At 38.0% G+C, this 23,281-nt stretch overlaps 3 protein-coding genes across 4 annotated transcripts; all 3 read right to left on the bottom strand.

Moving 5' to 3' along the window:
- Nucleotides 1-637: 637 nt before the first annotated feature.
- Nucleotides 638-6,893, bottom strand: arl8ba (ADP-ribosylation factor-like 8Ba). Its single transcript, XM_017408076.3, has 7 exons — nucleotides 6,647-6,893; nucleotides 3,587-3,667; nucleotides 3,420-3,493; nucleotides 3,224-3,317; nucleotides 2,989-3,056; nucleotides 2,635-2,705; nucleotides 638-1,571 (listed from the first exon to the last, which is right to left on the bottom strand). Exons 1-7 carry the CDS (start codon nucleotides 6,767-6,769, stop codon nucleotides 1,522-1,524), a joined length of 561 nt encoding a protein of 186 aa, XP_017263565.1. The 5' UTR covers nucleotides 6,770-6,893; the 3' UTR covers nucleotides 638-1,521.
- Nucleotides 6,894-8,058: 1,165 nt separating this feature from the next.
- Nucleotides 8,059-15,228, bottom strand: LOC108231249 (tumor necrosis factor receptor superfamily member 5-like). Of its 2 annotated transcripts, none has more exons than XM_025004231.2 (7): nucleotides 11,355-15,228; nucleotides 11,069-11,194; nucleotides 10,859-10,990; nucleotides 10,342-10,450; nucleotides 9,146-9,216; nucleotides 8,912-9,034; nucleotides 8,059-8,368 (listed from the first exon to the last, which is right to left on the bottom strand). In XM_025004231.2, the coding sequence occupies exons 1-7, from the start codon at nucleotides 11,485-11,487 to the stop codon at nucleotides 8,175-8,177; spliced, it is 888 nt and encodes a 295-aa protein (XP_024859999.1). In that variant the 5' UTR covers nucleotides 11,488-15,228; the 3' UTR covers nucleotides 8,059-8,174. The 2 variants fall into 2 exon arrangements, with proteins under 2 accessions (XP_024859999.1, XP_017263661.2); XM_017408172.3 differs by having other exon boundaries at nucleotides 8,912-9,037; nucleotides 11,355-15,227.
- Nucleotides 15,229-16,116: 888 nt separating this feature from the next.
- si:ch73-361p23.3 (tumor necrosis factor receptor superfamily member 4) lies at nucleotides 16,117-21,668 on the bottom strand. The gene is made up of 7 exons (XM_017408219.3): nucleotides 21,517-21,668; nucleotides 21,101-21,217; nucleotides 20,617-20,745; nucleotides 20,467-20,533; nucleotides 20,118-20,362; nucleotides 19,899-20,000; nucleotides 16,117-18,584 (listed from the first exon to the last, which is right to left on the bottom strand). Exons 1-7 carry the CDS (start codon nucleotides 21,596-21,598, stop codon nucleotides 18,502-18,504), a joined length of 825 nt encoding a protein of 274 aa, XP_017263708.1. The 5' UTR covers nucleotides 21,599-21,668; the 3' UTR covers nucleotides 16,117-18,501.
- Nucleotides 21,669-23,281: the final 1,613 nt, after the last annotated feature.

Raw genomic sequence — 23,281 nt, 5'->3', positions numbered from 1 at the left:
CGCTTATCTTTACATTTTTGCTGCACCACTGATCAAACTTCAGCCCCAGCAGAGGAATTTAAATATACCCAAGCAGGTGTACGAGACTTTTTATACTACCACTTTACATTAGAAAGATCCTTGGGTTACAATTATCTTATAAATAAAGCTATAAAACACTTTAGAAATTAATAAATACCTAAAATATTGTGAAACTTTTCATTAATGGCTAACATCTTTACAGGATGTGGACAGGATCAAACACTGTACTTCTTATTCATTCTGGTAGATCTAATTTATTATTTTTGCTCATCTTACTTAGTTTCTACCGTCTGACTAGATCTACTCATAAAGGTATTTTGGTTAAATGTCTAAAAAAGTATTTTTGATGAATAAGGCAGAGTACAGACAAATGTATGTTGTCTATTTGGCAAAAAACAAATCGCTTTTGCCCTTTTTATCCACCTACAATTGCCTATGATTAGTTTTTAAAGTGTCTATAGCTTTATTAATAACCAGTTTCTGAACTTTTCTTTGTTAATCCTTTATAATCAGTGTTATTGTAAAGTAGTACCCTTCATATTGTGGTGGAACAAAGCTGTTTATAATTAAACTATAAAGAATGCCTCTAATGAGAGTGCTATAAACAACACAGCCATGTCTAAATTAAAAAGCATGCCTTTTTATTCTTTAATATACTGAAGAGGTGCTGTTTTTAAACTCTACCCAGGTAGGCACACCTTCCACGCTGCTTTGCTCCAGAGGTTGAGAGACGCTGCAAAAGGCACTTTGAGTTCTGCCACTCTCTCGGCCTCGACGCGGCGCCGACGTTACTCCACTGAAGCTATTTCACAGAGGCCAACATGAACCACACGAGCCTGTGCAGCTTTACGTTTTGTACATTCAGACTTTAAATAGAATCATATATTCATACACACACATCCCACATTGGTAAAAACCATACAAGCTTGATATTTGTACAGACCTGCTTCAATTGACATAAATGCACAATTTTCTAAAAGGAAAAAAAAAAAAAAAAAAAAACTCATGTCCCGATCAAGCAAAGGGGCGACCGTCGTCGGAAACAATCACAGGAAAGAGCTCGACAGGTGAAGGAAAGTTAGCAAGTCCAAATAAGCCGCCTACTGCCGTCATTCCCGACTGTATGAGCAACGTTTCTTATTTAGTGGCCAGTTTGACAAAATGAACACCTTCTTCATGTAATCATATGTTACGAACCCGTGTGGGTAATGCCTGCAGGGCGAAAGGTAAACCCGGTCAAAGTACAGCTTCACGAGATGTGCAATGCCAATTTCGTTCCTTACATCTGGTGGGTTTAAGTAGTGCATTATCTGAGCTTGTAAAATAAAATAAAATAAAACAAAATCACAAAAGGAAACAAACAAAACAAAAAAAATTGCGTGAAAGAAGCAGAACAGTGCAGCGTGTGAAGTAGGAATACAACTGTACAGCACTGCAGAGTGACGAGGGCCTGACATGACAGTAATATGGCGAACACGGCTGGGGGAACATCTCCTTCGTTCAGCTCCTGCGAGATTTTGAGTGCTGGATGAGCCACTGAAGTGTGATGTCTGAAATCACAGAAACACTCCGGGTCAGTGAGGGAGAATATCATTTAGACATTCTTAAAATCAGTTGTCCAACAACTATTATGAGGTTATTTGTACAAACTTGGCTACACAAACCCTCCTACAATACCATTATTCCTTTTCAATCAACATTCTGCTTAGATTTACTTAAATAGTTCATATTAGGCTGATTTACAAGTTTGCTTCTTTAGTTTTACTGAACGCCAGAATAAGATTTGATGTTTACAAAGCACATCATTTTTTTCCATCATGGTTTCCATTGCAGCAGCGGCACCCTTTAAACCTCTGTCTGAAGCATATGTTTTAGCTTCTGACTTTTAAAACACCCAGTTTGCTCCGATTAGTCATTTCGGCAGTTCAAACACGGGTGAAAGCGAGCGCTCTTCGTTTTAGACACAAACCGTCTACAAACACTGCACAAGTTAACGCGATAGTTCAGACCTTCTGAAATACAGATCTGTGGAAGGGCTATGAACAATTTGCAGAGTATCTTATCTGTTGTAGACACGCTCTTTGAAGGATTTCAGTTCAGAGAAAAAGAGAAACTTCGACCGGATTGACGAGCTAATGGCTGAGTTGAGTAAAACCAAGACCAAAGTGGATTGCTGCCATCTTAAAATAACTCTAATCTCAAAAGCATTTCTTGGCGGTTCATACAAACATATTCTTTAAAAAAACAAACAGAAATATTAGGTTATGCTGCTTGGAAGAGCCTGAGGCTGCACCAGAAGTGCCACAGCTGGCTGCAGCAGCTGTGGTTTGTCTATGTAAATAAACAAGCAGAGCGAAGCTGATGGTGATGTTAAAGGTTTTAAAGTAGCAATCGCACAAACTGCTAATCTGGGGGCCATTCAAAAAGATATCTACACCAGGGGAGATAATAACAGTTTATAACCTCTCCACAGAATGAACGCTTGAAGTGAAACAACACAGTGTAACCTGTGGGGCGGACCTGGGATTTTTAAGGTCTGCAAACAAAGCACAAAGCTTCCCACAAACCACCTCTTCTCAAAAGAAAAACACTGAAGATTTTACAGAAACGCACCAATGTTGTCTTTCTCTTTGCAGGAAATGGAGTAGCAGCATATCTCTCTGTCTTGAATAGCTGCTAGATTCCTATAAAGAGAAACAAAAGAATATGAGAAGCATGCATTCAGATACAGATTTCTAAGTTGACCCAGCAGAGGGCGCTAATGAACAGCAAATTGTAAGAGCTGAAAATTCATCTGAACCATGAAAGAAGAAATTGTGTTGATTTAGGCATCCTTTAAATACCAGAAAACCCTGAAGAGCAAAAATAAATAAATAAAAAACCCACACCATTATTTTGGAAATTAAAACTAAATTATCTATCAGTTTCAGAATTCAGAGCTTCTTTAGCGCCGTTATTCATACTTACATTTTCTCAATGAGTTGCTTTTCATCTAAAGCACTGGGAAGATCCCTTTTGTTACCCAGTACCAAAACCTAAAGGGGGAAAAAAAGCAAAAAAAAAAAAAAAAACGAAACCACAATGTTACGAGCGAAGTCTGAAGCCGTAGGAATTAATTTAGAAAAAAAAAAAAAAAAAAAGTTTCCGTGACTACTACAGAAATTACACAGCTCTTTAAAACTGCTTTCAGATGAACACTTACAGGAATGCCTTGCAGCTGAGGTTTCTCTAATAAATTATGAAGCTCGTTCCTGGATGCCTCCACCTTTTCTCGGTCTGCAGCGTCAACCATGTACCTAAAAAAAGGACCGTCGCCATCGTTAACACCAGTTTCAGTTTTCTGCCGTTTTAGTTCGTCCTCAGCAATACACCAACTCTGAAAGGCTTTGGGTACCCACACGATTGCGTTAACTCCCCGACAGTACCGCTCCCACATGCTCCGGAACCTCGGCTGCCCTCCTATATCCCAGATCTGCAAAAACAAAAAGCACAAGACGCTTTAAACGCAACTAAATAAGTAAGCCCTTTTTTTTTTTAAATAAAAGCAGAGAGATTAAAACCCAACCTTGATGGTGACGTTTCCTTTCGTGACCTTCCTCATGTTGAAGCCGACTGTAGGGATCATATCTTCACTGAAATGCCCCGACTGAAAAGAAAAAGACGGCAAAAGGAAAACAATGTGCATCTCCGCAAAGTCTTAGTAGTTCTCGTGCCGTCTTGTTAAGTGACAAGCAACCACAATCTCACACGGTACATCGACTTAGGGTTGGTTTTGATGAACGGGAAGAAAAAAAAGAAAAAAAACTTTTCCTTTAGTCACATTTACATTTATCAGAAAAACATCCGAAGCTGCATGGGAACTCGGTTTTTGTTTCAAAGAAGCTTAATAAATAAAGTGGCTGCTCAGCTGATTTTAATAACTTACTATATCTGTCTTAAACTTGAGGAACTTCTTCATTAAAAGCACAGTTGATACAAAACTACCAAAAAAAAAAAAAGTTTTGGCCTTAAAACTAGAGTTAAGCTGCTTTTTTAATTACAGGCCTGAACATTTAAAACTTTTATTATGCAGCAGAGAGAGATTACAACCGTTATTGCCAGGGGTCACTGAAAGTCAACAATGTTGTGCAATATATGGCATCAATATGTCCAGCTAAGAATCACAGATAAGTGTTTGCAACAATAAAAATGTCCTTTTGAAATCCCTTATTTGTGCACCAAACTCGCAAATCAGATTACAACCTACTTTCCGTCAACATGTCTGGCTTTTGTAAGAACGTGTAAATTTCAACTTAAGTGGGAAGAAAACCAGTTTCAGCTGACTGAATCAGTGGCATTCCCCCCTTTTACGTCTAACACAACAAGCAAGTGTTATTTTTTTTCCCACGTCCGTCTCTGTCAACCCGAGCTCGCACCCTGCAAGATATACACGCGCGTATATCTTGCAGCACATGACTTTCTGCAGTCATCTGATGCGGCTGAGTGGAAATGAGTGCAGTGGTCTCATGACTGGGAGGAGGAAGTGCGCAGGAAGGAGCCATTCATGAAGTCGAACCACTGCGTCACGAGCAGGCAGGGCCATTTTCACATCTCCTAAACGTGAAGGACGGAGCCGAGTAAAAGTTCAAACCTCAGCCACGTGCCTGCCTCTCACAATACAAGCCCAATCTGAGCTGAGAAACTGTGGAGAAGTCAGCTAAATGTTTTCTTCTCCTTTAATCCTAAACATGAAATACAACATTCACAAATGACATCTAACTGTCTGCAATTCTTTCAATGATAGGTTGGAAAAAAAAACAGCTATATCTACATTTTATATTGTCTTAACTAAAAGCTTTTAACTATCAACAAATCTATGAATTAGACTTGTTTAATCAGTAACTTAAACAATACAATTTATATATTTGTTATATTTAATTTTCCAACATTTTACAAAGCTGATTGTGTTCAATTTTTTAAACTTTAAACACTTTTTACAGAATACAACGTCTGACAAAACTGGTTCCCACAAATTTAGACAGGAAGCAGCTTTACAGATGATTTTAGTGGATGAGATGTCAAGAAAGGTTATTTTTATAGCTTTGATATTGAACATTTTAGGGGTTGTTTTGTAGGGGGGCCGGGCTCAGCCTTAGAGAGGGCGAGGAGCTCGGAGTACAGTCGCTGCTCCTTCACATCAAAAGGAGGTCCAGGCATCTGATTAGGACGCCTCCTGGTTTTCCAGGCACATCCCACTGGGACGAGACCTCGGGGCAGACCCAGAACTCGCTGGAGGGATTATGTATCCACTCTGCTCTGGGAACGCCTTGGGATCCCCCAGGAGGAGCTGGAAAGTGTGTCTGGGGAAAAGGATGTCTGAGCATCCCTCCCGGACCTGTTGCCTCCATGACCCGACCACAGATAAGTAGCAGAAGACGGATGGATGGACCGTCCACTGGTTTTTTCCTTCATTTTTTGCACAGACAGTAGTAACTCCTAGTTTAAATATCAAATTAAAATTATGTTAAGTGAAACTGACAGAGTTGTAAACATTTCGGACTCTAAAGGTCGCTTGAATGAAATGACTCAATTAAAGCAGGAAAAAAAAAAAAAAAAAACACCACAAAGACTGAAGAAAGCTTTTCAAGATAAATTAATCTGAAAAATCCGAGCACTGCACAGCTGAGATTAGCCAATGCAAATTGCTCCACTGGAAGCAACCGGTACTTGAGACATCCCTGCAAGACTTGCAAAAGAAACACAGCAAGCTCAAACAAGAGAAAGAATGTCACACAGGAAGGTGGAGTTAGCTTTTGCACCTTTATCAAACTTTGCATCCAGCTTTGTTTCAGTCATTTCCTTGAATTTACTTTACTTTTTCTTTTTGGTGACACAGCAGGGTGCAGAAACAGCTAATCTAGTTTCTGTCTTAGTCTGCAGAGGGAATATGTCACCGTGGATTACTGGCTATCTGCACGAAGGCATCAAAATAAGAGAAGTCAAAAAGGCTGGAGAAGTTTGCAAAATGCTAACAAAATAGCCGAATGTGACAGAACCAGCCTGCTCAGATCCCCACTGACTGACAAAAAAAGTCTCATTTTATTTTAGCATCTTTATTTCTTTAAGAGTAAAACTCTTCAATGTGAATCTGCAAACCTGCTCACACACACATACACACTCACACAGAAAAAAAACCCTAAACCACACACACTTTGAAGCGTTCATATGACTGATCCATCCTGTTTGCCTGCACTTCTTGTAGTTCTTGCAGTGCTCAACATTTTTCACAACTTCCTGGTGACTAACCAAAAAAAAAAAATACTGCATGCTTTGTATTTCCCATACGATGAAGGTGTTAAAACCACGAATCACTATTCTACTCTGGGGTTACCGTGAACAACCATGACACAGTTGTTGACAAGTGGCAACTAGTTAGCTGAGCTGACGTGTTGACTAATCACCTACATTGTGTTTTTAACCGCAGGTGTTTTACACAGATATATTGCATAGCCTCCTGTGGTTTAAAAGAAAAAACAGCCAGTTTAAGCGAACCCACACCCAATTTGGAGACTTTCAGCACCTTTGTCAGCGCTAAGGCTGTTAGCAACGGGCTAGCTAGGTGGCTAGCAGCGGGCTGAAGACTTACGGCGATCACGTTTACAAATGTTGTTTTCCCAGAGTACTGCAGGCCGACCAGCGTCAGCTCCATCTCCTCCTTCCAAAACAGGGACTTGAACCAGTCCAGAAGCCGATTTATTAGTGCCAGCATCTCGACGCTCCCCTGTGGTGGTGTCCGTGTCTGCCTCCCTGTTCAGGATGGGTTTTTTTGTTGTTGTTTTTTTTCCAGCTGGGGAAGTGGGACACGAGCTGCTGTCATATGATCGGTCGACTTAAACGGCCCGTCAGCGCCCCCACCGGCGCAGAGTGGAACTACACCCCCACTCACTGCCAGAGCTGCTGCATTTGAGAAATAATACATTTTACACCAAAATGTTTTTTTTTTACTTGTTTTTTTTTTTAGGTTGTCCAAATGACTTCATGCACTTTGATTTAAGGATTCTGTCACTCACATATAACTCTTAAGGCATCATCTCTGATCACAACCTGAAGGATTTGGCCCAAGTCCATCATATTCTATGGCTGGGATGTCAAATACTCTAAGCCTCAGAGGCCACTGCCCTGAAAGTTTTAGGTTTTTCTGCTCCAACACACCTGATTCAAATGGTTTAATAACCAAATCACCCAATTCTCAAAAGCATGTCCACAAGTCATTCGTTTAAACCAGCAAAAACACATCTAAAGCATGCAGGAGAGCGGCCCCCCGAGGAACAGAGTTTGACACGTGTGTTTTATAGCATCAACATATTTTTTGTTTTGGTTAATTTATTAGAAATTATAAAATGTACATACTTACATTATTTTACAAATATACAAAATAAAATAGCCCTTTGATTCAGCTCAAATACAATATCCTTTTTGATACAAATTCAGATACTGGCATTGAAATGTGTGTGAGAACTCTGGTCAAGAAATGTTTCTGGAAAGGATTTTAGCTGGAGGTATTACTTTAGTTATGTCTGAGCAAATCTGATAAAAAAAAAAGGAATACAATATAAAAATTTAAATAAATACATTCATAATTCTAAACAACATTCCACCTCAAATGTTTTTGCTCTGATCATACCATATGTTTGTTACCATATATCATATACATTTTAAATTTTCTTCTTAGTGTTTAATGAGTCATCATAATGCGAAAAAGTCAGAAACTGATTGAATTAAGGAACCAAAAACAAACAAAATATTTATCTTTTGATTTAAACCTGCAAGAAAGAGACACAAACAGATCCAGTTCAATCTGCTTGTCTAAAAGCTGAATTAGGTGGAAACGAAGAAGATTTTTGAGTCAGTATAAAATGCGTAGGTTTCTTTTTTCTCTGAAATACATATATATATATATATATAATGTAAAAACATGTCTCAAATAGCTCCAGAAGAAACGCAACTTAGTCACACCCAAAACCCATTCAGGACATTTTTAAGAAGAGGTTAGACGTAATGCCTGCAATAAATAAAGTTACATAACCCAAACATCTGATCTGCTCCTAGGTTTAGTGACTCAGACAGGGATTACACAACAATGAAGAGCATGACTGCAGTGGTCTTTCCCTTCCTCATTCTGGTTGTAGCGTATTGCCCCGGTCACATTGTCTCATCGAGCTTTCATATGAGGCCTGTTCCAGATCCAGCTGGAGAAAAGTGTTGCTATCCTTGACTTCATCCTGGATGATGAGGTGGAATCCACTCTCCTCCTTCGACAGGTGAAAGTCGCTGGTTTTAGTAATGACAGTCTGGACGGGTTTTTTATCTGGGGTAAATACAGACAATATTTTAACTCATCAAATTCCCATCCTTAGAAAGCAGTCACAGAATGCACATCTACAACTGATTAACTTCTGGACTCAAATCGATTCACAAGCACAAATTGCTATAATGAAGTTAATTTTACATATATTGAGCTAAAATCTGGTGTCAGCATTCCTTCAATAATAAACTGAGTGACTGAGTGACTCACTGAAATCATCTTACCAGCGCCCTGTGACTTTTGGTTTTTCATCTCGCGACTTCATGTGCTTTTCAGTCACTGTTTTACATCTCGTGAAATGTTGAGTTTTAGACATTAAAAAAAATGTTTTTCTTTACTTTCTTAGAAACCGGACTTAATAAAAGGAAATTGTAAAGTAGATGCAATATACAGATTATTTCTTGTAAAAATCTGTCATTTCTGACTTGATTGCTCTGCTGCCGTTTTAATTACAAGCCAATTCATTGATCAAATGTCCATGTTTTCATAAACAACACACGCGCTGCCCAGATCAGCTAATATTGTCTTTTTTAAAGAGTTGCTTACTTGCAGCGGTCTTCCTGAGGTTCGCTAAGCAGGCGAAAGACACCAAAATGAAGAGGGCCAGGGAGAGCAAAACAAAGCCCACGGTGATGACAATATAAATGAAGTCTCCGCCACGTCTCTGTGCTTCTGGAGAAAAAGCAACTCTGATCAATAAAAGTGAAGCCGAACACAAATCATCAAACAAATCGTCAAAATCTAGCCGATGCAGATGGAACAGGTGTCATGGTAACGTACCGGGATCATAACAAACCGAGTCATGAGTTGTGTTCCCTGGAAACTGCTCAATAAGTCTTTGTGTACCGCAGCTGTTGACCAAAAATAAACGTATAAAGAGACGTTATAGACACTTCATTCAATTAAGTTTTTTCATTCACATTGCCTATATTTTTAGAGAAAAAAACGACTTCCAAGAGATTCTGCATGCAAAAATCATTAGTTTAATCATCATTTGCTAACATTATGCTAATATATTTTCACCTACAACTTTACCAATCCTCAGCTGACTCTGGTCTGCCCTCATCTTCAACAACCAGATCTACTATTAAAGAATAAAGTACTGTGCAAAACTTTTAAATCACTCATGTTTATTTTTTGCCTTTTTGCCTTCAGCAATAGACAAAAGGGTTTTTGCCTGTGTCTGTGTGTGTGTGCATGTGTGTGATGTACAGTATCATGTCTCGAAGAGAAAAATCCAGCAAAGAACTGACGCAAGACCGACAGATAGAACATCCCTTAGTTGATTATCTGTCACATATTTTAAAATTTTCAGCGAATAGCTCTTTGAGAATCTCCTTGTTGGTACTAAAATGGTATTTTATGTGTCAAACCGTGTTATTTTTGTTACTTTCAAGAAAAAAGAGGAAAAAAAATGTGTTTTTGTTGGACGCTGCAAATAACAAGATGCTTATAGATCAAATTTGAGTTAGGTTCTTTCCTTATTTGTTTTCTCATGTTAACACAGTTGGTTCAACCTTTGAGTTAAGGAGCCTTTTTTTCTAAATAAATAAATAAAGGACTTTTGGAAGACCTTCATAAAGCCAGAAAAAGTTATTCAGACAAGAAATCTTGAATGATTAAAGATTTTTGCACAGTACTGGACCTTTGACACAAGCAGAAGAATCAGACTGGCAATGTTTTTAGTTCTTTTCACATAAAAAAAAATGCCAGCCATCATTTTTTTGCTCTAGTGGTGATAGTTTCTGGCTAACTTCACTTCAGAGTTGTTGTTTTTTTTTTTTTTCCAGAGACTATAAATAACATTTCATGGAGAACACGCTGGCTCTCTGACCTTCACTTTATGATTTTGCTCATGAATTGTCTCAGATCAAATAAAAACAACAACAACAAAAAAAATCACATTAACTAGGTTTGCAACCAGAGTTTAAGCAGAGAGCAGCTGTATGTAAAAAAAAACTTTTAAATGGTCTTACTGTGTCCTTGGCTTGCAGGTGTCCTCTTTCAAATCAAAGTATTGATTTTGAAGGCATTTTGGCTCACAATGATAGGAATACTCTGTCAACTGGTTATTCGTGGAACCATCTACATAGATAGATAGATAGATAGATAGATAGATAGATAGATAGATAGATAGATAGATAGATAGATAGATAGATAGATAGATAGATAGATAGATAGATAGATAGATAGATAGATAGATAGATAGATAGATAGATAGATAGATAGATAGATAGATAGATAGATAGATAGACAGATAGATAGATAGATAGATAGATAGATAGATAGATAGATAGATAGACAGACAGACAGACATTCAGTATTTCCGTTTACGTGATGTGGTCAGCGTCTAAAACCACCCACTGTCATGATAGAGCAAAGCGATAACCTATAGGTATAAACCATACATACGTATATTGTTAAAGCAGTATTTTAATCAAAAGTCCATTGTGCTGCAACGTCAACTTGTATTTTTCCTAATTTCATTCTCACTTGTCTTGATCACATTTTCCCAGCTGGTGCATTTGTTCTCCACACAAACAGAGCAGATGCTGTTGGAGCATAGGAAACCATGGTGACAAGAACAGGTTCCTTTCGTGGTTTTTGTACACTTCTCGGCATAGCCTGTCGAGAGACAAAAAAAGAAAATTAAACATTTAAATTTGAGTAAAATGCACGATCAACGTCCAAAGCAAGTGCTACCTTGTTGGCATGACTGGCACGGCTCGCAGCGGTCAAACATGTTGTGTTTATTCGCGTAGGTCCCCTCACCGCAGGGTCTACAGACAGTTGTCTGAAACTCAGTGCAGAAGGCCACCACGTAAGTACCTTACAAGCAAAAAAAAAAAAAAAAACGTATCTGTCACAGTCGAAAGTTTTCACTCACAAAATGTAGATCTTTCAGACACATATAACATTCACACTTGCCTAAACAGCTAAACAGATTCATACAAAACACTGAATATTATTTTTAATAATAAGTGCTTACCTGGCAGGCACATGTCGCAACACCATTGATTTATACGAGCCTGTGAAGGGCCGCACTGTGAAGCGTTATCTATCGCCCAGGATCTGAGTAAACACACCGAGAAGAATACCACACAAAAGCTGAGTCGACTCATGGTGATCAGTGTCTTGACTTGGGTCTGCTGGTTTTTATACTGGCTTTTCTCTGACGTCAGTGACTTTGGTTTTCACAGCATGCTCTGTGCTAAACTACAGGAAGTGACGAACCACTTGTGACTTTCAGAAAGTGAAAATAACGAATAAAGTAGTTTCAAATGAATCACAAATTTGGTTTATTTTTTATTTTGTCTGTTTGAATTTATTACAAATCTGTGACACTGAACTTTAAATTTGATTTGTGTAAAGCAGATATATTCATAGCCTGTAATCAGAAACTGAGTGGAATCTGGAGTTTTCTCACTAAAACAGTATTGTGTATCTTCAGGTAAGCATTTAGGGGCATACAGGAACCATGTTTTTAATGAATGCATTGTAATAATGCACATTTTAACTTTTTATTTTTTATTACATGTAAGTGGCCACTTTGTGCTTGCAGCTCCTTGCCTAAATGAATAACAAACAAAAGATCCATCCATTTTCTTTATCTGCTTTTTCCTTTCTGGGTGGTGTCTGTCTCCAGCAGTCACTGTGCTTGAGAGGCGGGGGACACCCTGGACAGGTGTCAGGTCCATCACAGGGACACACAGAGACAGACAACCGTTCATGCTCTCACACACACCTCATGACAAATTAGAGTTGTCAGAGAACTGAACATGCATGCTTATGGTTTGTAGGAGTAAAGTAGGAAAGGAGTTCCTGGAGGAACATGCAACAGTTTTAATCACAACCTTATTGTGATGCCAACCTTAAGTCCACCTGAGTCATCACGGGTGATTTTGACCCAAGAGCAGCAGGAGGATTAAGATCTTCTCTGATTTGATTCAGTTCATAAGCAGCCCCAGATGTTTATAAAAGTATCTTTAGGCACTTTTGTTTAACTGTGTTTAATTAAACAATTCTACACACGGTCAACTCTGGTTAGCAGATTACTAAGAGTTTGAAAATCTTTTTTTTTTTTTTAATGAGAGTAAGGTGCAAGGCCGTGGGAACTAATGGTGTGGAGGGTTCTGCAGCACCCCCCTGAGGGATGGCATATTATATGCATATCCAAATACATATATAAAGGATTAATGAAAAAGAAACACACAAAAACTGATTTTATTAGTGCTACATCTATTTAGATACCAATAATATTTTGATATTTCTGAGTTTTGAAAGGCATTGCTTTTATTACTGCATAAATTATGGTATTTGTATTTGGGTGTTTAGGGTCTTATGAAATTCACACATGTTAACAGCACCCTCTAACTGAAACAAGTTCCCACAGCTCTGGTAAGATGTAAGTGGGATAAAATCTCTGCAAGCGTGGCATCTTCCTTTGGTGAAGGCTGTTTTACTCAGAACTGCCAGTGCAAACCGAAGATTTACTGTTAAGGTTTACAGTTTTACAGAAACCAGGAAAGAGGTTTCTATACTTCTTGCAAGAACTATGCATACCATGAGTGTGTACCTATGTGTTTGTGCATGGAAAGTATGCGCAGTAAATAGGAGATGTCACGTAAGGAAAGAACCAAACTAAAGCAAGAATAATGTCTTTAAAACTATAAATCCAATGAAATTCACTGCAACCATTGGTACAATTTACTTTTATACACCATTTTAGATAGATTTAAAGACAACAGTTGGAATGATCTCAGTTTGGATAATCAAGTAAAAAGGATCAAGCTAATGGCTAATCAAGGAGGACTTATTTCAGACCAAATTTCTGTCGTATAAAACAACTCAAACCTCAAAAATGTCATTGCCGTTCAAGTAAATGCTTTATTGTAAACTTTTATACCCAGACTTTTCTTTAAATACAGTGAAGACTGACTCTGCTGGAAGACAGTCTGTCGTCTAATATGTCTTAGTCCTCATAACTTTCTAATGCTAAAGTAATCTGGGCTAAAAATCCATAACTAAGTGTTCACTTGAACTGCTAGAAAAGTTTGGATATTTGAGTTGTTTGAAATGGCTGGCATCAGCTCTGTAACAGGCCCTGTCTTATTAGCTGATAATTTGACTGATCCGTGAAAATCTTTCCCTGATTCTTCCAAATGAGAGCGTTCCGACTGCTTTCTACCAGGGGGTAAGTTACAAACTTCTGATAATTATTTCACAGAACCCCTTCTGCACCTCTGACAGTAAGTCGCAAAAACTTGTGCGTTCGGGGAAATTATCATGTGGGCTGCGTGATGGTTAACGCTGCTGTCTCACAGCAGAAAAAGTGTGAACCTCATTTGGGGGCTTTTTTTGCGTCGTTTGCATGTTCTCCTCCGTGCATACGTGAGTTTTCTCCAGGTCCTCCAGCTTCCTCCCACCTTCCAAAAGCATGCACATTAGGTAAGGTGGGGAATTCTGATGTGAGTGTTTGAGCGGGACTGGGTGTCTCTGAGTTGGCGGAGACATCCAGCCCCGCTCCCAATTTGAAACAGGACAAAAGTGAGTAAAGACATTGAGCTTGTGAGAGTGAGGAAATTATTGTTATTCAAAAATGAATGTGGTAGTCTTTACATAAAGGCTTACTTAATGTAGTCTAAATAAAATGAGATGAATTTGTCTGTAGTAGTCCGATGTAGTGTTATTGTCACAGAAGTATCAGTATGAGACTTTACTGTGCAACCTTTGTGCTACCCCACATCGCCAAGTTTTAGAGACGCATGTTGACGTGTAAGACACTACTGTAGCTGTGGTCTGAGACACTTATGTCACATGTGAGGTTTGGAGTTTTCTCAGTAACTGAGTCACACTCTTTATTTGTGATCCAGCCAAATTATCTCACAGTCAAATGAAAGAAAAACACGTCAGTAAATTAAAACGAAAATCATTACTTTTTTGGATTTCATGAAAAGACCAACACTTGCTAATTGCTGCTCCCCATGTAAGACGTTTTGTTGCGTATGACCAGAAAGCAAATACGGTTGAGATAATAAGTGCTATTTTTTATCCTGAAATCAGAATACTTCTGAGAGAATTTAAATTCGATTTTGTCTGACACTAACTATTCGGTGAAAATCACCAACAGATCATAGTGAAAAATCTCTGAAGAAAAGCCAGCTAAACAGCTAAAGTCTGTAATTCTGTCCAATTTGAGTCATTCTGAAAGGTTTTTTTGAGCAAAGGGGATTTGACTGACATGACTGGCTTGTGGTTCTGTAAATTTCGGACAGAAAATCCTTAAGGTTGCTAAGGTCTGTACTTGCACAGAATCTATATGTAGTGATATTGTTCAACTCAAACTTATTGCACAATAAGTCAAGTCATATTTATTTATATAGCCCTTTTCAGCAACAACATAGCAACACTGAGTCATGTGTCACGTTGATATTTCAGTAATGTCACCCAGAAAGTTTTGTGCTTATACCCACAACGTGCAGCTACACCACCAAGGACACCAAACACATGAACTTCTCCGTCGATTTCTCACACTCACAAGCACAACTACATACGTGGTTGCATCACTGAAACCTCCGGCAGGATGTGACGTTAACACCCTGACTTGCATTTACGTAGCCCTCCACGGTAGCCAGTATAATTCGTCATTGAAAAAGCCACAAGAGCGAAACGCTGAAACTGAAGCTCCCACATGTGCCACCCATGTTTCTGAGGTTAGAGTGGGTTAAAAGGACAGAAACAGTCACTGTCAATGCAAAGGCAAAAGTTAAAATGTCATTTGATGACAAGTGAGAAGTGTCTAGACTGCAGAATGCATGAAGTCACACTGATGTTCTCTGTAGGTGGATGTGCGTGTGCGGGTGGGTGTGCATGTGGGTGTGGGTGTGAGTCTAAGTGTCTATGCTTGTTACCAAAATATCTCCTGAACCACAAGACAAATATTAATGACACTTGCAGAAAGTAAAAACATATAACTGATTAATGTTTGGAGTCAACTTGAGCCAAGACTGACAACTAACCTTAAAAAGCACAAAAATGGCTACAACTCTTTCAGTTTACTGATCCCTGACACATATTTTGATTAAACAGACCTCTGTTTGAAATTTTGCCATTAATTATTTAGAGCCGACTCTGCCAAACTGTTAACAAAATATTTCATGAGCCACTGGATGGATTATACTGAAACTTTCAGAAAGCAATTAATGGCTGTACATCAACAACTGATTAGGTTACAACACAGAAATATGTAGCTTAAACCCTGCCAGTTTTACAGATACTGCGCTAAGATTTGATGTGGTGGTAGCTGAGAACCCATCATAACACAAACTCCAAAACATTATTTTCAAAGTTTGACCAAAACATCTACAATTTAGTCATTTCTCCATATAAGATGATATTAGTTTAAAAGGTGGCGAGTGATATGCATTCCTTCAAGCAATGCTAGGTCTTTAATGCGTGTTGGTTTCACCGCCACAAAGGCAAATCTAATACGTTTTAGTGTTTTACAAGTTTTTTAAATAACTCTACCAGTGTGGAAAAAAAAGACTTGAGAAATATAAATAGATGCTTTAAATCTGTGCAAGTCTCCATTTGACTGCACGCTATGAAAGTTGAAAATATATCTTCAGATTGGAAACTAGAAATAATAGTCAGATAACCCAGCCCTGAGTTCACTGAACTGAACTTTCAGTCTTTAGGTTATGTCAGTGATATCCAATTTTGATCTGTATAAAACTCCTCAAAAGATCCTATATGGTCAACTAATTATTTTATTTTTAAAAAATTATTTACAAAAACAGCAATCAGCACATGCAGTTTGCAACTAGGAAGAAAATGATTATACAAAGAACATATTATTGCGACAAATGGCAAATCCATTTGTCCAAACCGTTAAAGTTTACATTTTCAAAATTTGTCGTATGAAACAATGCTGAACATAGGATTAAAATCACATAAAACATCAACAAACTCTGAAATGTCCAGAACAACAACAAACCTTTTCAAATATAAAAACATCAAAACACCAAGAAAAACAATAACACAGGTTATATATGACTATAACACTTTGATATGATTTTACAAATACTTTCTGGTTCCTTCAAGTGTGTTTGACAAAGAAAAACATATATATTTTTAATAACTACAGACACACGGTTGCATAATACAGATATAAACTACTCTTAAATACATAAAATATGAAAAAAAAGAAGAGCCACAGACATATAGGAAGAAGTCTGTGGACTCATTGTGGGACATTTATCCTCCAGTGCTGGTAAGTCACTGCACGGCTGAGCTGTTTCCTCTGAACTCTTCACGTTCGCTGCATGCAAGGTAGGCTGAATTTCTTTGAAACTTTTCACTAACTTCCTGGATCGGTGACATTTATCGTTTCTGCAGGGACTGTTTCCTCTATTTACACCAACTGCAGCACGTGTTCAGACTTCTAACTCATAACCAAGAGAGGTAAATGTTTGCCGCAACAATGTGTCGGCCAACATGATCATTTACTTGAACCCTAAAAAGCATTAAAACGTTACATCAAAATGATTGGGATAATAAATACAGATATCCTGGAATTTATATATATATTTTACTTTGAATATGTAGGACCTACTTAAAACAGAATTCACATTTTTATGTAAGTGCATCTTTTTTAGTCAGAGTTAGTCAGATGCTCTAAACGTTTTCTTGTGCTTATCTGGTTTCTTTATGGAAACGTAAGAGAGAAAATAATGGCGCTCAGCTTCCAAACACCCCTGACTGTCCTAATCTGAGAAATCTCTCCAGTGAGGTAAAAACAACAGGAAAGTGCTCACATTTATGGCATCACTGTTTCCAAAGGCTAGAACAAGAAAAAAAAAAAACAAACAGAGGAGGCATTTCTCAGTGGGAAAACAATTTGTTTCAAATTGGTATTTCCCCCAACCCCACAAACCGTAAAAAAACATGTTTTTTTTTTATCTCGTCTGCTGAACAGAGCTGCCACTGGTGGAACAGACTGAGCAAACGAAACAGAAATAGAGACCTGAAGGCGTCACGAAAACAAAAAACAAGGTAAAATGTTTTTCAGCAGCTGAAACGAATGTTGGTTCAAACTTTAGTAACATACTGTTCATACTGTAGATTTCTCAGACTTGTCCTGTTGCCCTTTTCCACCAGGTTACATTATATATAATGTTATAAGGTTTACAAAACCAGCAGGAAAATGTGAATATGGACATTTTAACAGGGTTGGCTTTATGCCATTACACAAATGTCTGCATATTCACATTTGAAAATACTGCACTGACCACACAGAAATCTGCTTCAAACACAGATAAAATAAGACAATAAATGTCAATACTTGAGTGGTGTTTCAGTTTTAAAAAGTGAGGTAAAGGAAGAGAGTCGGTTCTTTAAACATCCTAAATTGTATTACAACAGAGCAAACAAAGGTCAAATATGGACCATAATTCAGTTTAAAAACACACCTGCTACAATACAGATTCTTTTCTGATGCACGTCTAACACAACTCTTTCAGTTTACTGATCCCTGACACATATTTTGATTAAACAGACCTCTGTTTGAAATTTTGCCATTAATTATTTAGAGCCGACTCTGCCAAACTGTTAACAAAATATTTCATGAGCAACTTGACAGATATTAATGAAACTTTTAGGAAATAATCATCGGCTGTACCTCTGAAAATGATTAAAATTTGGAGTTGCCTCAATTCAAGATGGCCCCCACAGGCAACTGACTTTTGAAAACACAAAAATGGCAATAACTCAGTCAGTTTTACACAAAATGCACTAAGATGTGGTGTGGTTTTAGCTAAGATTCGTTCACAACATACAGTCCAAGTGCTACTCATTTGTTTAAAACTTTAGCATTAACGTTTAGAGCCTACCCGGTTTATCTGTTTGCAAAAAATCTTATGAGCCACTGGATGGATTATACTGAAACTTTCAGAAAGCAATTAATGGCTGTACATCAACAACTGATTAGGTTACAACACAGAAATATGTACGTCTAACACACAGCTCACAATGTAAGGAAGTGTTGAGTGATTGGTTTTAAACTAATTAGATGGTGTTTGTCTGGTCTGGACGTTCACAGCTTTAAGTGAGGAAATGGTGTCAGGGAACGTTTCACCTCAGGGCTCCAGGTTGAGTTTGACAGACGTCTCACTGCTGTCGCCGCTTTCCTCCACGGGCCTCCGACACAACGAGTCCTTGGCTGCAAGCGCAAATTAAAACATAAATGAAAGCATAAAAAAAAACAAGAGGCAGTAGTGACACATTTTATCGCTGTCATTTTGATTTTACAACCCTTTTTTGCCCCATTTTTTAGAGAAACTTACTAAATTGGTGGAAAAGAATGAAGCGCAGATGTGTTCATTATTTTAAAAATACACTTGAAGCCAAATTGTTTTTCACACTTGATTACATGAACATGTTGAAAAAATTAAAACTAAAGTTTCCAATGTGCAAAACACGTTTGGCACATGTTTTAAACATAAGTTTAACACGTTTTTATTGGATAAAACGTGTGGTTTTACAAATGTGAAAAAGGTTTTTGTTGCAACTCCAGGTGGGAAACATGCAAATACAATGTGTTTCACATGTGCCGCATGTATATTTAACATGTTTTCACATGTTACGACATATGTAAAGGTCAATAGAACAAAGGATTATTTCCCACATTATCATTAATAAAAAAAAAATTTCAGTCAAACAGTAAAAAAAAATATGTTTAAAAGGTTTAAGGTAATTAAAACAACAACATTCTGGCCAACATCCCTTTGAATTTTATATAAAAAATTGAATAATCAAAAGCATTTTTATGTCTGTACAGAAAAAAAGGATACCAAGTTTAATGCCGGCATTTGGTCAACGTAGCTTAGCATTAAATCTTAAAACAAACGCAGCAGCTGTGGCTAACGCTAAAACACAGAAACAGTCCTCTTATTTGATTTTAAAGGAATAGTTCTGTTTGGAGCGAGGTTCTGTGAAACGTTTATGAACGGTTAACATCTTACCTGTTATTGATAGCCTTTTGAACCACCTCAGTTTGGAGAAATAGAGTTTAATCCCGAAAGGATTATTGAGTTGACACCTAGTTATCCAAAACCAAATCTACTGCTGCTGCCTTAACACAGCTCTATTCTCAAAACCTTTCTCAAACTGTGCTCTGTGTGAGTGCTATAAACTTTTAGATCTGCTATTCTAGCAGAAAGAGCAGGAAAGCTGCACCTGAACTGCTACAGCTAACTGCTACTTGTGCTATTTGAGCTTGGAAAAGATCTATAAATTCATGTCGGGTCAGTCATGTAATGAAAAAAATTGACAGTGGTGTAAAAGAGTGTGTGTATTAAATGTTTTCAGAATAAACTGGCATTTGTTCAACGAGCTATCTGCAACAGGTAAGATATTATTTGTTCATAACATTTTCACAGAACCCTTCCTTTAAAAATAAAAAAAATAATAGGTTCAGATGAAGAAGCTTTTTTGCTTTTTTTCCCAAAACTATCAGTAAAAGTCCAGAACCTACTTTGCATGGTTTTCTTCTGGCAGCAAGGAGGAACATGCATCTTGCAGGTTATTGCAGTCCAAACAAGCAGTCCAGCAACTCCCAAACAGAGCAGGACCAGACCTGAAACAAACAAAAAAAGAGAGACAAGTCGGCTCTGATTCATGATACTCTTTAATCTGAGGTTATAGGAAAAGGCAGCAAGGGTTTTGCCCAAAGACACGATGTCTCAGGTTCTACCTATGTAGTTGCTTGAATGAGAGGCAGGAGGCACTTTCTGTGGTGGAGGACTTGTGGTGGTGGTGGGAGAATCAGGCTTCGGTGTCTGATTCCCCTCATGTGGACGAGGGCTTGTGATGTGTGTGGGAGCAGTTTTTCTCATTGATGTGGAGGGTGTAGTTCTCTGCTGAATACTGCTTGACTCCTTGTTGCAAATGGCATCGGAGGTTGAATTTCCAGGCTTTTTCACTCCTGTCGCTGGACAGCTGGAATAAAAGATTGAAGTTTTTTAGCCGTCCATGCAGCTCACACTGAAATGATTTATACTGTGAATGCAGATTATCGAATCAAAGGAAAACGATGATCCTACTCGTTCCATTTTTGACAGGGTGAGTTGTCTTTTGTGCTAAAATATCCTTCCTTGCATTTTGAACAAGCTGGCAAGGGAAAAGAACATTTTTTTATTTATTAAGGAAGCAACAACAGATTTAGACGTATACATAATGACTGAGAGCCGTACCCCCATTCGTAAGTCCGAACCCTGGTTGACACTTGCACATGGCAGAATTTTTAAACCGGGGAACAAATCCTTCACGACACTGGCATTCTGCATCCCTCTCTTTAGAACACAGCACTTTAGCATAACTTCCTGAACGTAAAAAAAGACAATTGCTTTTAAAGTTCACACAAGTCAGCCAGCCGTTACATTTGCAAACTGTTAAAAGTAGTTTAGCGTTAGGTGAGGTTTTAAGTCCTCTTTCTATGCTCAGTTTGTCTAAATTTGTCTGCATATTCAGTTCTTTGACAGGCCAAAACTAAACTGATTCTTTTCTGGGAAGAAAATAAGTGAGGCTGGAAATACCCTAATGGTGCATTTATTTTGTCTCAGCTCTCGCCTTTCGTAACGAGACTCGTTTTAATCTGATTCTACACCTAAACCTTGTCTACAAGCAGTTCTTTCTAGTACAGTGTTGTCTGTAGATCAGCAAAGTTTTAAGTCTTACCTTCCAAGCACTGGGTGCATCCTTTGCACTTTTGAGATGTATTCTCTGTTGGCCAATAAGAGCCATCAGGGCAGGTTTCACAAGACTTCCAGCCAGGAACATCTCGTACTCTTTGACCTTTATGTGTTTGGTAACAGAATCAGAAGAAACAGCGTGTTTTAATTCCGAAGCACATTAAATAATAAAACAAATAATAGACTCCACAGCATCTTACAGAGCAGAACAAAAAAGGGAAAGTGGTACCAAAAACTAGAAGAACTCAGAAACCTCCACCAAGGCCATAGGGTCAATAAAAAATTGCGTCACTTGTCAAAATCTGTTCATTAGTTTTAAGTAATCTTGCTAACAGACAAAAGCAGGAACAGACAAACCAACGAACATGACCGAAAACATAACCTCCTTGGTAAAGATTTTACCTTTAGGGCAAGTCAAGGCATCCAAGTCAATAACAAGTTCATTAAAAGTCAAAAGTAAGACAAGCAGATTGCACAGAACCATTCTCAATCCTCCTTGGCTGGCTGACAGGATGCTTTGAGGGTAGAAAGTGTGTCACAGAAACTCTCAGCAGGGGAAGTATATTTCCCAAGCCCATTTATGCTGAAAAAAAAAAAAGGTTTCAATTCAGTTCAGCTTTTTTTTTTTTTTTTTTTTTTAATAAAGCACATTTAAAACAACTCAATTTGACCAAAGAGCTCTGAAACAATTGAAACTAAATCAAAAACAGCCAAAAATGTAGAACCACTGAGCCAAAAACAAGATGAGAAAAAAAAAAGAGAAAAGAAAAACTTCTAAGCTAATCTATTACCTGCACTTGAAAGCCAATTAAAATAAATGTGTCTTAACGTGTGCTTCAAACTACTGCCCAGCCCAGAAAGTGGAACATCAGCAGATAAGCTCAGATAAGTATTCAGGTTCTGTGTTCTGCAAAGTTTTTTAAAAGAAACAAAAAGAAGTTTAACATAATTTTTTAACAGAAAGTCAGTGGAGAGACGGAAACACGGAGGTGATGCTGGCACTTTTCTGTATTCTGTTCTTTATTTAAGAGTAGTTTATATCTGTATTTTTCAGCGACCGACTGACGCCAGAATACAGACTTACAAAAGTCTAACCTGGTGGTGATTAACGCTGTAATAACTGCCTTTGTATCGTTGTCAGAAAGACTGGATTGAAGCGTGCTGCCATCCAGCACTTCATCTCTTTCATATAGTTTAGGGTTGGCATAGCAGATGATGATTACCTGAATTCAAAGGTATATGAATTTGTATATCGTCTGCATAACAACGAAATGATTCAATTCATTTTATTTGAATAGCACCAATTTACTACAAAAGTCATCTCAGGCCGCTGTTCGGTGAAAATAAATCCATTCAAGGCAGAGCCAAACTCAGTTAAAGTCAATTCAATCCAACTATAACACAGTACATTCATACACAGTGTGTTCTAAAATACCAGTTAGTAAAAGTTAACTGCATAAGGAAGGAAGGTTTATCTTATTTTAGTGCTACAACTCTGTCTTTTGGATTCAGGAAATATTCTTATTGAATAACAAGCAGCTCTCAGTTGCAGAACTGGTGGAGATTAAAATAAATTGCTGAGTTTTTGTTCTTTTGTTTGATGAACAAAGACAACTCTACGTCTGCAGATTACTTCTTCTTGTGGAATAGAATTTACTGAAAATGTAAAATGTGGAATTCATAGCCTCAAGGAGACTCCCAGAAGGAACATGTTGTTTGTAATAGTCTTATTCTACTCCAGCTGTGACACTTTTTCACCCAGAATGCCCTTTCTTTCTTTTTTGGTCAGCTTCAGATTCACTCAGACATGTTTGGTTGGGTGGGACAGCATTCTGGGGCTTCCTGGGTTATTCTTGACCATTGAAATCAGTTCTGTATAAAATGGAAGTGCCAGATTGGACAGTTCTCCAACTCTTTTTTTGCAAATGTGGCCACAATCTCAAAGTAACTTCCTCAATTTGTTATTTCCTGCTGACGAAGGCAGAGCAGTAAAATCCTGCGCTCCGGTCTGTGAAAATATGTGGGGATTTTTTGTCTGTGCCATTAGCAAAATATCTCATGAACCAGTGGATCTACAAGTGATTAACTTTTAAAGTCATTTCAAGATGGCTGCCACAGCTAAGCAACCCAACCCAAAAATGGCTAAAACCTAAAAAACATTAAGGTA

This window comes from Kryptolebias marmoratus, linkage group LG4 (assembly GCF_001649575.2).
Source record: "Kryptolebias marmoratus isolate JLee-2015 linkage group LG4, ASM164957v2, whole genome shotgun sequence".
NCBI classification, from domain to species: Eukaryota; Metazoa; Chordata; class Actinopteri; order Cyprinodontiformes; family Rivulidae; genus Kryptolebias; species Kryptolebias marmoratus.
The sequence above is the reverse complement of the archived record's forward strand: the minus strand, read 5'-3'. Positions and strand labels throughout refer to the sequence as shown.